Source organism: Catharus ustulatus, chromosome 7 (assembly GCF_009819885.2).
Source record: "Catharus ustulatus isolate bCatUst1 chromosome 7, bCatUst1.pri.v2, whole genome shotgun sequence".
Classification (NCBI taxonomy): domain Eukaryota; kingdom Metazoa; phylum Chordata; class Aves; order Passeriformes; family Turdidae; genus Catharus; species Catharus ustulatus.
This window is the reverse complement of record NC_046227.1, coordinates 11,340,759-11,353,017: the sequence shown is the minus strand read 5'-3', so window position 1 is coordinate 11,353,017 and position 12,259 is coordinate 11,340,759. Positions and strand designations below refer to the sequence as shown.

At 41.1% G+C, this 12,259-nt stretch overlaps 2 protein-coding genes across 8 annotated transcripts in view; one reads left to right on the top strand and one right to left on the bottom strand.

Moving 5' to 3' along the window:
* Positions 1-1,444: 1,444 nt before the first annotated feature.
* NDUFB3 (NADH:ubiquinone oxidoreductase subunit B3) lies at positions 1,445-5,235 on the bottom strand. 3 transcript variants are annotated; one of them, XM_033064339.1, is made up of 3 exons: positions 5,164-5,235; positions 3,263-3,410; positions 1,445-1,709 (listed from the first exon to the last, which is right to left on the bottom strand). In XM_033064339.1, exons 2-3 carry the CDS (start codon positions 3,406-3,408, stop codon positions 1,553-1,555), a joined length of 303 nt encoding a protein of 100 aa, XP_032920230.1. In that variant the 5' UTR covers positions 3,409-3,410; positions 5,164-5,235; the 3' UTR covers positions 1,445-1,552. The 3 variants fall into 3 exon arrangements, with proteins under 3 accessions (XP_032920230.1, XP_032920231.1, XP_032920229.1); XM_033064340.2 differs by lacking the exon at positions 5,164-5,235 and adding an exon at positions 4,686-4,968; XM_033064338.1 differs by lacking the exon at positions 5,164-5,235 and adding an exon at positions 4,439-4,617.
* FAM126B (family with sequence similarity 126 member B) overlaps positions 4,959-12,259 on the top strand; it is a 49,924-nt gene continuing 42,623 nt past the window's right edge. Inside the window, exons 1-2 of one of the 5 annotated variants that reach the window (XM_033064333.1) lie at positions 4,959-5,044; positions 5,585-5,628. The gene's annotated coding sequence lies outside the window, so the exon portion shown is untranslated. Of the gene's footprint in view, positions 5,093-5,140; positions 5,230-5,584; positions 5,629-12,259 lie in introns of those variants that run through there. The other 4 variants (XM_033064332.1, XM_033064336.1, XM_033064335.1 and 1 more) reach the window with 4 other exon arrangements.

The window sequence follows — 12,259 nt, the reverse complement described above, 5'->3', positions numbered from 1 at the left end:
TACTCCCTAGAAAGTTGTCTTGGAATCAGACAGAAAACAAGCAGCGAGTACCAGCCTTTGAAAATGTGTAGTTTGGTTGAGAGTACCTAAGGGACAATGAACTTACACAGTAGGTTCTTGTTTGGTTTTTCAGGGAATGGTGTAACTGGATAGGAATGTTTGGGAAAAGGATTAGGCAAGAGTTCACTAAAACTGTGTTTGCACTATGAACAGTGCCTTGAGCAATGTCATACAAAGATGACAAACCCCACTGAACAGTACATCTGCACTCAAATGTTGCATTGCACTGTAACAGATGTTGTTTATTGGCTCTAAAAATAAAGCTCTATTATAATCTCACTCACAAGGATTGTGTATGAATAGTTAATTTAAAAAAAAAGTATTTTAGCTATGTTGTGGTAGGACCTTCAACTTCCTTGTAAACCTGCAATTTGTGACAGGTTTGTTTAAAAATTTCAATTTCTTCACCATGGAGGTACACTATGTAATTGTTTAGTGGCATTTACCATTTCTCACTTGTCTGATTTTGCTTTTCATTTTAATGACAGGGGGCCTGTTGTTTGGATTGAAAAACGATGTAATATATCCTCCTTACTTTGTTACTAATAGCATAACAAAATTTACAGTAGGATATTCAGACAATTGTAACTCCTGTTACTGCGGAGGGCATATACTGCTCACAGGTCCTTTTCTGCTATAGTCCTCATTCCAGTCATTCTTAAAACACTCCAGAAGCTGCCAAGATAATTTAAGGAAAACCAGGACATTTAAAACAAATTGCTAAAAGACACTAGATGTAAAAATAAGTAAATCTATAAATATACCAGAGCAAAGGAAAAAGTTATTCTCTTTTTTCTCACTACAGTCAAGTATGTTGGAAGACATTTTAGGATAAGGTACAGTTATTGCTGAGTTAAACATTTTATTCTACTTTTGGCAGCAATATAATTTTTGATGTCTGGATATTACACAGCAGATTATTCTGGTGCATAGGGTCTGCCAGGATAATTAATTGTTCAACAGGGTTAACTATAAGCTTTGCTACTTTCATGTACTTTGGGTTTGAGTCTGGAGTTGGTTTTAAAGCTTTAAGCTAATATTTATTTTTATTTAGAGATGTAAGAGTGACCAGTAACAAACACTTCTAAGAAGTGACAAGTCATTCATTACCACTTACTGGGAAATAATAGTTATTAAACTTGTAATAAACGTGGTACAAATTTTCTCTTAAAAGTAACAAACTTTTCAGTTTCATTTAACAGAATCTTGGCAGGGATTGGAAAGAACTGGTCTGATAGTTTATCTTGCTCTTTAAAGGATAGTACAGCAAACCCAAGAGCCGTCTTGGGTGGGTTTTTCTCCCCCCAGATCAAAGCCAGTTAAATTGCTCTAGCCATGTTTTTGATCCTTCCACAGAAGTATAATAAAATCAAAGAAACACAGGTTTGCCTGTGATAGACTTTAATATGCACATTAAAAGTACAGAATGAGCAGCAGGCTTATGTATGGTTCAGCTTATGATTGGTACGTATTAAGGTGTCATATTTCATCTTCAGTGGTGGCCTCCATTCTTCTTTGGAGGAAACAGTGTATATTCAATGCCCAGAGCTATGATGAAAGCTGCAGCTCCCCACTTGAGTCCCCTGGCAACGATTTCTGTTATGGTGATAGGTCTTGCAAAGCCACCATGGTATCTCCACACTTCATTACTAGAAAGGAAAAGGAAACCAAAGTACAAAGATCAGTGGAGCCACTGTGATACAAATTAACAAGAACATATATATAAAAGGATGATGAAGGTATTTCAATGAGATAGAGGTTGAGGCTGTACAGTATGTACAGTATGTTCTGTAATTGAAGTATCAGGAATTACAAGTGAAGTTCATGATATGTACTCTAACTCTTATCATGTAACTTGAGATACTGCCAGCAAACAAGACAACTATAGGAATAGAATCACCCCCCTCAAAATCACTTAATTGTACTCTTCTGTTTTGACTCTGTAACAAATCAGAGCCCACTAGCCCACTAGCCCACATGGATTGGGCTAACTACAGAGGCTAGTCACTGTGCTAGACAGTATGTAACACAGTCAAATCTTACAATCCAGATACAGGTAGCTCATCTTAGTGTGGAGGCACTTTCTGTTTCATAATACAACACTTAACTATACCAGATTAAGATGATTTAAAAAAGAAAGATGGTGTTTAAAAAGATGGTGTTTAGCTTGAGCTACAGAGTATGTACAAACTTCACACTTGTTTGCCTTGCTGTTTTCAACCTCCACTGAAACATTAGTCACTGCTCTAACTGACTACAAATGTTTATTTATTTATAGCACAACCAGTGTAATCTATGGAAATGGGTGTAGTTTGTCTCTTGTAAGGACTCAAAAGAAAAGGAAAAAGAACTAAGCAATAAAATAAAAACTATCATTTTGGGAGAAGATATGGAGGTTAAAACCAGAGGGGCAGATATTTATGTTCACAGATAATCCTCTTGGGCAGATGGATTTTGTGACTCAGGGTGAAAGCATATTGGCATGGAAGAGTATCTTCCAGGTGCCAGTAGAGGGTTGCTCATGCAACTTTTCCCTTACAGAAGGACCAGACTACTCAGCACAAGACATTTGGTATTTTTATTCCCCAAGATGAAAGGGTGGTTGAACAAAGTACTTCATAATTCATGATGCGGGAGAAAAATTAAGCCTTGTTTTAACAGCTGCCCAAATACCGAAAAAGGAGAGGATATTCACTGTAGTGGTAGCATGAGAAATAAAAAGCTGATTCTCCATGATGTCATTCACAGTTGCATGCAATTCCACCCTGTATACATGTACATTTCTTCTTTTCAAATGAAGGCCTCCTGTGTATATGAGGGATGCTATTCCTACTCAGAACGTCAGTGCAAGTTACACCATTTTCATCAAGAACTGAGCACACTATCTCTTTGCAGAGAAGGACAGGATTATACACATGTGCAGAACCTAATACTACTTAGTTTTGGTAAATGAGGTGTTGGTCATTGTGCCTGATCTGTGTCAACATGAAACACCACAAAGTGCAAGGCTGCCTCACAAGACATGCAGACTGGTCAAGGTGATGTAAGGTGTGACCTTCACACAAAAAGTAAATGAAGACTTCACTGAAATTCTGACTAATTTTCACTGTTTTTGTTGAAGAAAGAATTATCTATAATGACAAGGACTGGTTGATGCTACCACATGACACATCAAGATGATTTTTGAGGCTCTTGCACTTACCGAGCCCACGGATCCCTCAGACCCCGTCTAGCCAGCCTTCTCTGCACCTCCTCGAGGGGAGTTCCCTCCACCTTCCACTGCCTGTAGTCGGGGAGCTCCACTTTGTCATGGCCATGGCCATGGCCGTGGTCACTTCCATGTCCCATACCTAGAGGAAAAGGTCAGCTGGTTACTTGGCAGAGAGAATCGTCTTATTTTTACACATTTGCAAAGAACAATCCCCTGTACAGAAGAGATAGAGGCAACAAGAAGAAACAGAGAACAAAGAGCTTTGTTCTGTAAAACAAAGAGCCAAGGGACTTTGTGCTGTGTTTCAGAGGTTGGTGATTACACATAGTAAAGTAAAACGTGCAGTAAAGCAAACTTAAGCATTACTGTGTTGTAAGTCACGACCATTGCTACACTCATGGAGCACCTATGTCAACCCTCTATGCCAGAGAACAGTGTAAGAAAGCCAATGGTTTCCAGTGTCTGTAAATGCACTTCAGCAACACCAGCCCCCCACAACTTCCAGACTTTCCAGAATAATCACAAGGGTTCAGAATAAAAATTTCTGACTTCTGGTACAGCTATGATGGTTAAGCTCTAAAGAAGAACCTGAGAAAAACAAAGACTTGGCTCCTCAGCTCCTTTTCAGCTGCCTCCACTTCAGTCAGATATAACTGTGGCATTCAACAGTGCCAGGACAGATGCATGGACAAGGAGATGCACCTTACCAGTTGCTTGATGATGCTGGAAAATGTATGCTCTGTTTATATACGCCTTTGAGAACTATAAACATACTAAGTTTCTCTAAAAACACATGTGAAGCTGAACATTTTCAGTGAGATCATGAAGGAGTGGAAGAAAATGATAGCTTTTAAGGCTCCATTTTCACAAAGCACTGGAGTCTTCTTTAAGCCAAGGTCTCCCATTTTAACGCATATCAGGTAGCAAAGAACAGATTCACTGTCCTTAACTTCTCGAAAATTGACTGGAATGCAGAACACAGCTTCAAAGCCTGTAACCCTTGAAGATCACTCCTGGCCATAAAGGCAAGCAGGGAGACTCCGTTGCATGAGAAAACTTGGAGAGCAGCATTAACGCTGCCAATTACCCGAAAAACTCCCCCCAAACTAGACGCCAGGGTTCAACCCTGTGATTGAAATCCGAGGCCTCTCTCCTACCAAAATTCACCTTCTACAAGAGAGGAGGTTATGCCCTGTCACGCACACGCCGCGGCCAGCGGGCTGCGCTGCAGCACCAGCCGGGCGCTCTTGACAGCAGGAGCAGCACAAGCTGTGCCCAGAGGTCGCACGGAGCGGGGAGCGAGGGCACGACCCGGAGTGACAGCCACCCCCACCCCACAGCCTGCCCTGCCCGCGCACGGACACCCCGGTGGCAGCAGCACGGCCGGTGCCGGTGCCAGCCCCACCCGCGGTACCTGCCCGCTCCGCGACCCCGCTCAGGACGCGGCCGCCACCCGGAACCGGAACACAGGCGAGGCGCGGCCGCCCCAGGAAGCACGGGCCAGCCACGCAGGTTCCGGGAAGCTTCCGTTCCGGCTCTTCCCGCCGTCCTGGTGAGGATACGGAGGCTCCGGAGCCACTGCCCGAGCCCCTTCCCGGGCTGCTGCCTCCCGCAGCGCTCCCGTCACGGCTCAGCGGGGCAGCTCCACACCAGGAACGGCACCGCCGGCTGGGGCTGAGGGGCCGGGGGGAAGGAGAAGGGCAGCGGAAAGCGGCCAATCCGTGCGCAGCTTCTTGCAGGGGGCGTGGCCCAATGGGCGGGCGTCTTGCTGAGGTGCGGGGCTGGCGGTGGCTGGAGCTGGCGGCGGGGGAGGAGAGCAGGGTGAGGGGGCGGCGGGGTCGGCGCCGGGGGTGGCGGGGCTTGGGCCGGTGCCGGGAAAGAGGATCTCTCACCCTTCGCGGGCTGCTTGTCGCCGTCTGTCGCCGCCGACGGTGCGGGAGGGACGGAAGCCCCGCAGGGTCTGTGCGTGCGGGGGCGCGAACCGTTCCCAGCACTCGCTCCGCTCGCGCTCCCTCTCCTGCCCCTGCTGCTCTGCTCCTCTCCTCTCCTCTCCTGTCCCGTTCCCGCTCCCTCTTCGCTCGGACAGTGGTCCCCTCCCCTGGTTATGTAAGCCCAGGCCCCCCGCCCTGCCCGCGGGGAGCGGTGGTGGGGCCCGGGCAGTGCCCGCTCGCTGCCCGCCCTCGGGGCGAGCTTCGGCTGGGGAAGAAGCTGGGGGAGAAATCGGAGCTCCCAGCGAGCCCGCCTGGCGCCAGGAGCCGAGTTTCGGTTCTCAGTGGGTATGTTTTAAAAGAGCGTTGGTGTTTGTTTCCACAGGAGAAGTGGGGCGACGTCCCGAAATCCTGGAAGTGCACTGAAAGGTAAGTGAGAGTGAATAATTCTCTTGACAGCTGCGTCTTTAGTGAGGTGGTGGCTTGGTTTCACTGAGTACTTGTGTCGGGAGCTCGGCGTTTGCATGTGTGGCTCTGTGACTGTGAAGTATCAGTTCCCGTAGTATCTGGTTAGTTACAATTATTTTTGTGTTCATCAAACTTGAGCACATAGTCTACTTCATCTGGAAAGAGACTGGTAAAAGTTAACTACACAGCGACTTACGAAGGCTTAAATTATTCTTTAGTTGTATATAATACAATATTGTTTCTGTTTAGCAGAATATAAACTGTTACATTAATTTTTGATACTCTTGTTAAGATAAGAATAAATATTACAGCATGATGCTGGCAGAACTTTGAGATAGATTGTAGTGTCTTTTTCTAATACATTTTGATGGAAATCTACTTCCGAATTTCAGGGTTTTTTAATAGGGATTTTGGAAGCGCATGAGAAGATTTCCAGGAGGAATGCCATTATCATGTTATTAACAGTGAAACTGTTTTAAATAGAGTGCCATCTGTTTAATCCAGACTGCCTCGGTCTGGTTTCAGCATTGAATGTTTTTCACTGTGAGATAAAGTCTGGAAGATTCAGAGCTGTCTTTTCTCAGGGTGAGAAGACACACATTAGTTTTTCTGTAATGTATTGGGGGGGGGGATGGAATTGTGAGAGGACTCTTTATTTGTGAGGTGCTTAAATCCCTATCAGAGAATGCAGTTCTGTCAGAGACTTGCAAAGTATTTCTTGTTTCTTACTGTGGCTGAAAGCTTAGGTGTATGTGTCCAAAGTCCACTGGTACTGAGGAATGTGGATATTTTTCTCAGTATTTTTTTTCAGTCACCCACAGGCATGTCAGATACCAGATACCTTGGCCTTATTCTTTGAGAGAAAGATTAAAAGTCCTAGTTTTATTTATGTTTGGTGCTTTTTCTTTTCTGTATTATTTGTTTTGGGGAGTTGTGTTTTTTTATTTTGTTTTGTTTTCTTCATGGTGCTTGGAAGCCTAACTTGAGTATTATGCACAAAACTATGCTGGTATTGCTGAGTCTGTCACCAGGAACGTTCAGTTCTGATCACAGAGCACTGGCTATGTGTGATCTGTTGTGCATGAACAGAATTACAGCAGAGGAGTGCACTTGTCAGGATTTGTCTTCAGGTACACCATCGCTTTCAGTGTTCAACAAGGTTTGGAGTTTTTGCCTTCGTCTTCACCCACCAAGTACATAAAAACTCCTGTTAAGAAAAACTTTGTGCAATCAGTTGATCTGTTCCTACTTTTCTTTTTCTTTTATTTTACTGTTCATACTTTGCTTTTTGTATTTCCTTTTCTTTCATTATGGACCATACTCTTTAAAAATAAAACTGCAAATATAAGGGATGTGATATTTTGGGACTATAGTAGGCTCTTTGATGCTGTATCTTCAAGTAAGTGAGTCTGCATAATTCCGAGGGGCCTACAAGTGTTACTACAATGTCTTTTGAGAAGGAAGATTCACCATAATTACAGTGTCAGTCTGGAGAAATCAATAATATGCACAAGGAAATGACATAAAAGAAATTTTTATGTTATGTAAAAAAGCCCCAACAAAAAACCGAACATCCTCTAGGAAGGAAAGGACATTGAAACTCCATGTACAAATAATCAGTACTTTGTGTGATTTATTCAGTTGGGTTTTGGTTTTCTTTTTTAATTTTTTAAAAATGAATTCATAGTGGTGATAATTACTGCAAAGATTAGGTGTTCTAGGCTAAAGTTATGTTAGCATGTATGCAGCCATGCTAGTTTTGATTTTCTGGGATTCCTGCTTGTGTTATTGTGCTAGAGGAAGGCTGCAGGGTTTCTTGGATAGCTTTCAAAAGTCCATGTTTCCAGCACTTTGTGTTGCTGTGCATTCTGGGTTAACAGATTGTGAGATACATTATAGGAACCACTCTTCTCTGCCTGTGCATGCAATATTCTCTCTAGCACTGGACCATGTTTAGTGCTATGCTCTTCATAATAACTTTCTGGAGTAGAGAGCTGCGTGACTGACAGTGACTTGAAGTGTTTTCAGTTTTGAGATGACAAGAAAGGCTTTTGGGGTTGTTGGTTTTTTCCCTTCAATATCAGAATACGTTCTTGAACTAGTTAAATATTGCATAATTTTCCCCTCTGAAATTGCATGTTACTTAATGTGGTGTTGTATTAGTAGTCAGTTATGTCACTGGAAGCCTCTTGTCATTTGAATAAAATGGTTAATGCTGCTTTAATTACAATAAGGATGGAAAAGATCTTTCTTCAGTTCACCTTAGTTTCTTTGAGTACTTTAAAAAAAAAAAAAAAGCTGTGAATGGTGGGGAAGGAAATTATCTTCTCAGGCATCATTAGAGAGCTAAATATTTTATGGACAGTATCACAGTCACTGTTTCACCTCTGTTTTAGAGAAGTGATGGGCAGGAGCAGTAGTCTTAGTTTCTTTTGTGTGTGGTGTTTGCTTGGTGGTGGGTGGTATTTTCTGGGGATGGGGGGGCAATGCAAAGACCATTTTTGACAGGAACAGCCACACTGGTCTGATCTGTTATTCCCTCTTGAAGCCTTAAGCTCTGAGACCCTGCAATGTTAAAGGATCATTATTCTGAGTTCTGCTTGTCTGCCAGAGCTGAGCAGGTGCTCGTTTGACCAGCGGGTGCTTTACTCTTACACTCTTTTTGAGAATATAGGGTTACTCCTTAGGTCAGCTCTCCCACTCTCAGTGGGGATGATGTGTTGTATGGATTTTTATTTCATGGATATATCTAACTTCTAAAAACTTATTGCAGCTACCATGTTTTCTGTCAGCAAGAGCTGTACTTCATGTGTGGTTAATAAGTCATTCATTTCTGTTCTGTTTTGAGCCTGTTACCTGAGAACTGCATGTGATACTCCTTGTTTTCTGTATGAGGTGAGGCAGACCTGGTTGGCTCTTTACCAAGAAGTTTAATGTGAGTTGAGAATCCTTAAAAATTGAGGTCATGTGTTCACCCATGTCTGGATTGGAAAAGAATTTTTGATTCCATGACTTTCCTTGATGCTTGTTTCCTTGTATTTAGATATGAACGAGTATTAGGAAGTGAAGGTGGAGGCTTCCCCTGCTGAGTTTTCTTGAAGGACATCTGTGCCATAGTAATAATCATTAAAGAAATCCCTTTCAGGGAAAACTGATCTGAGCAGAGGCAGTCACAAGTAGTACAACTGGACTGCTACTTCAGTCAGTTATTTTCATTTCTGAACAGAATAATTATGAGAAGTAGTTCTTGATTTATTTAATGCTGTTTTCTACAAGGTTTTTTTTGAGTAAGAGAGTAGTTTGAGTTTATGCTTATATAATTCACTGTAGATAAAATGGTAAGCCGGTTGAATTTTTCTCTCTGCACCTTTGCTTGGATAATTCCTGCTTCTAATAGCAAGACAAATAATTCAAGTGTCTTTTTTTTTAATTTAGTCATATGACAGATTTATGGAGGGACTCAATGGATCTTTTTTTTTTTATATGGAATTCTGACTTTAGTTTTTAAGCTTCAAATAAAAACTCAAGATATAGAATGAAAGAAAATATAGTTATTTAGGAAAACCCTACTGTAAACCAAAATTCTGTATTGCCAGGTGTACTACAAAGAAGAGAACATAAAAACCAAGATCAGGGACTGGGTAAAATAGTATATAGTTTGTAAACTGTTTCAGTCCATGTTGCATATTATCCATAATAGTTAAAGCTTTTTGTTATATGATGATTGGCTACACAGTAATTTTTCTTTCTTCTGTTAATGTTACATTTTTCTACCAAATATAATGAATTTGGGCCCAGGGTTCAATAGGTGCTTTATTATTAATCAATTCAGATGATTAGTGAAAGATAAAAATACCATTGGCAAGTCACTTTTTCGGTCTTCCTTGGTTGCTTTCTGTTCTGCAAGGCAGTCCAGCTTGCCTCTGCTGTCCACTGCCTATGTCAGATTTGCTGCCTTGACCTCTTGGTGTGATTCTGTCAATACAGATTTTATGGTCAAATTTGTTAACTTTGCCTGAAAATAGAGAGCCAGTGACATTTGGAAAGAGATCTTGCTGAGGCAGAGAAATAAAATGTTAGGTATATAACCATTGCAAAGTGGTAAACTATTTATTTCTTTATCTCTCAGTCATGATTATCATTGCTATCATTTGACATAGAAAAATGCCAAATTCCCTGACTGTGTAACATTGTTCAGCACAGGACCTGATGCACATGGTTAGTGCAGTTCAAAGCTGTTAAAACACTCTTCCAGGAATTCTTCTTTCTGCATGTTCTGTGGGTTTTTTTTTCTGCAGGACAAAGTAGTTCATGGCATCTCATTTTATATTGTATTGTTACACAAGCATTTGGCTAACATTCCAAAAGTACAAAGTGTGTGTTTTTGTGTGTAATCTCCGTAATCTAGCTAATTTTACTATGTTTTTATTGTAATTACTGTGGATCTTCAGAAAGCTGAATTGCTTAGATCTCCTTTAGTGGAGTCTGCATTGTGTATGGTTCGTGAGTTCTTTAAATAGTTCCACGTTGCTGTTCCTCTGAATTCTGCCTAACTGAAATGTGTGACATGGACATTTGTGCAGACTGCATGACTGCAGTTTGCTGATTCATACAGGGCAAAATTGATATGTCTGGAATATTTTTCTGTTTCCATTCCCTATATTTAGTGGTTTAAAGATTTTAAATTGTAATTTTATTTGGGGTCTTCCTTCGCTCTTCTGCGTTGCCTTGACCCATATGTGAGGTGGGGGAATTATTTGACATCTATCTGGAAAGACTGAGAAAATTTAAAAGAATAATCTTCTTTTTCATGGCCATTCAGCTGAGAAGATATTGGATTGAAAGATAATGAGCTGAAATATGTGTAAAATTTGCTTGGGTTTGTTCCTTCCTGTCTTAAGTTATTTTCTTTTTTAGTCAAATAATTTGGTTATTTTTGAGAGTTCTGGAGTCTATTTCATCTTTACATCTCCTCTTCTTATTTTCTGTTTTGTCTTTTCTGTTTTGTTTAGGTTTGAGGATATCTTGAGCTTAAGGAGAGGCTGGAGAGCAGCACTTCTGCATGCCTGCCTCTGTTCTGATTTGGAATAGGGCCACAAGGTAGAAAATTTGATTTAGAAAAGGTTTTGAAGAAGTCCATGGTAGTTACTCAATAACTTTCCTAAATATCCTGAGTGCAAGATCTTGGAGACACATGGGCATAAGCGTAGCAGATTTTGCTGTAAAAATAGCTCAAGTTAGCTTGAGCTATTTAGTATCTGTAAATTTGAATATTGTATTTCCTTCATGTGAAAAATTAGCTAACATTTCAATTTTTTTTTTAAAACATGAGCTTTGTGAAGATGTGGTGTCTTAAGACCACTGTGCCTGATGTGTGAGCTACAGTGGTGATTCTAGCATCCCAGTTAGCATTGTGATGGTTTAACATGAGGGTCAGTAACCTTTTAGACAAGACATGTTTCAGAAAGTGGGAGGCTTTTATGTAAACTTAGTTACAGAGGAGGTGGAGTGAGCAGTTTATCAATCACCCTGGTACATGCCATCAGAGTAGGGCAAAGAAGAGAAATCTAAATGCTCAGCTTTGAGTTTTGATACCTGTTTATTACTCTGGGTTAGAGGTATACCTTTTTGAAAGGATACTTGATACTTCAGTGTGTCACTGTGGTTACTCATGCTTTAGGGTTGGAAGCAGACATCCAGTTAAAAGTGGTAATTAAAAAAGCTGCCTGCATAGAATGGATGTTGTACTGGTCTTTAGTATCTGCAACAGTGAGATAGATGATTGGTTAAAGTCCATTTACTGTCGAGAACTTACACAAGAAGTGACTGAGGAGTTTAAATGATTGTAATGTGCCCTTTTACATAGAAATGTAAGGCATACTGACAAAGGATTTATCCCAGCACAAGCTCATATTTCTTTGTGTAACAGTTGAGAACTTTCCATTGCTTTTTTTTTTTTTTTTTTATGTTTTGTTGTGCCGAAACGGCATAGAGATGTAAGCTAAATATGGACACAGAGGGGAGAGTAAGGGGGGGTTTAAATGTGAAATGGAAAAATTACTAGATCCTTATGGCTGTGGGTTTGGGGTTTTTTTAAAGTGCCTGTTTCTTGTTCTTAGTATACAACAGACCTTAGACAAAATTGCTGAGCTTTCAAGGCTGCTTCTAGATTGTTAATTATGTATTTGTTCTGTTTGGTAATTATGTAATTGACAAGCCACCATACCCAGCAGTCTCCAATGCTGCATCTGTGCAGTAATTTCAGATAGTAGCATCCTTAAACTTCTGGAAGTTACTAAACCATTTTTGTGGCAATTTCTTGGGAAGAGAGATGCTAATGTTGTTAGACTTCATATGAGCCATTGTGATAGCTTTCTTCATGTTGGTGGACTGCAGCAAGTTGCAGTGCAAATCTTGTCAGAGTGGCAAGAGCTTCTTTAAAATCTCTGAAACAGTTCTGTGATACCTATGGGCATACAAATAGAGATAAGAGTCTTGGGCTGGAGGGCAAGTTGAATGCAACTAGGAAAGAAATACCTAAAATTCTCAATGGATTTAAGCTAAGCATTCATGAACTGCTTATCTACACTGT

Excerpts from the sequence above, each read along its gene's own strand:
- NDUFB3 (XM_033064339.1), bottom strand. The coding sequence starts at position 3,408 with ATGGGACATGGAAGTGACCACGGCCATGGCCATGGCCATGACAAAGTG. Across the intron at positions 1,710-3,262 it reads CTGAGGGATCCGTGGGCTCG|TAATGAAGTGTGGAGATACC; the intron begins GTAAGTGCAAGA and ends TTTCCTTTCTAG.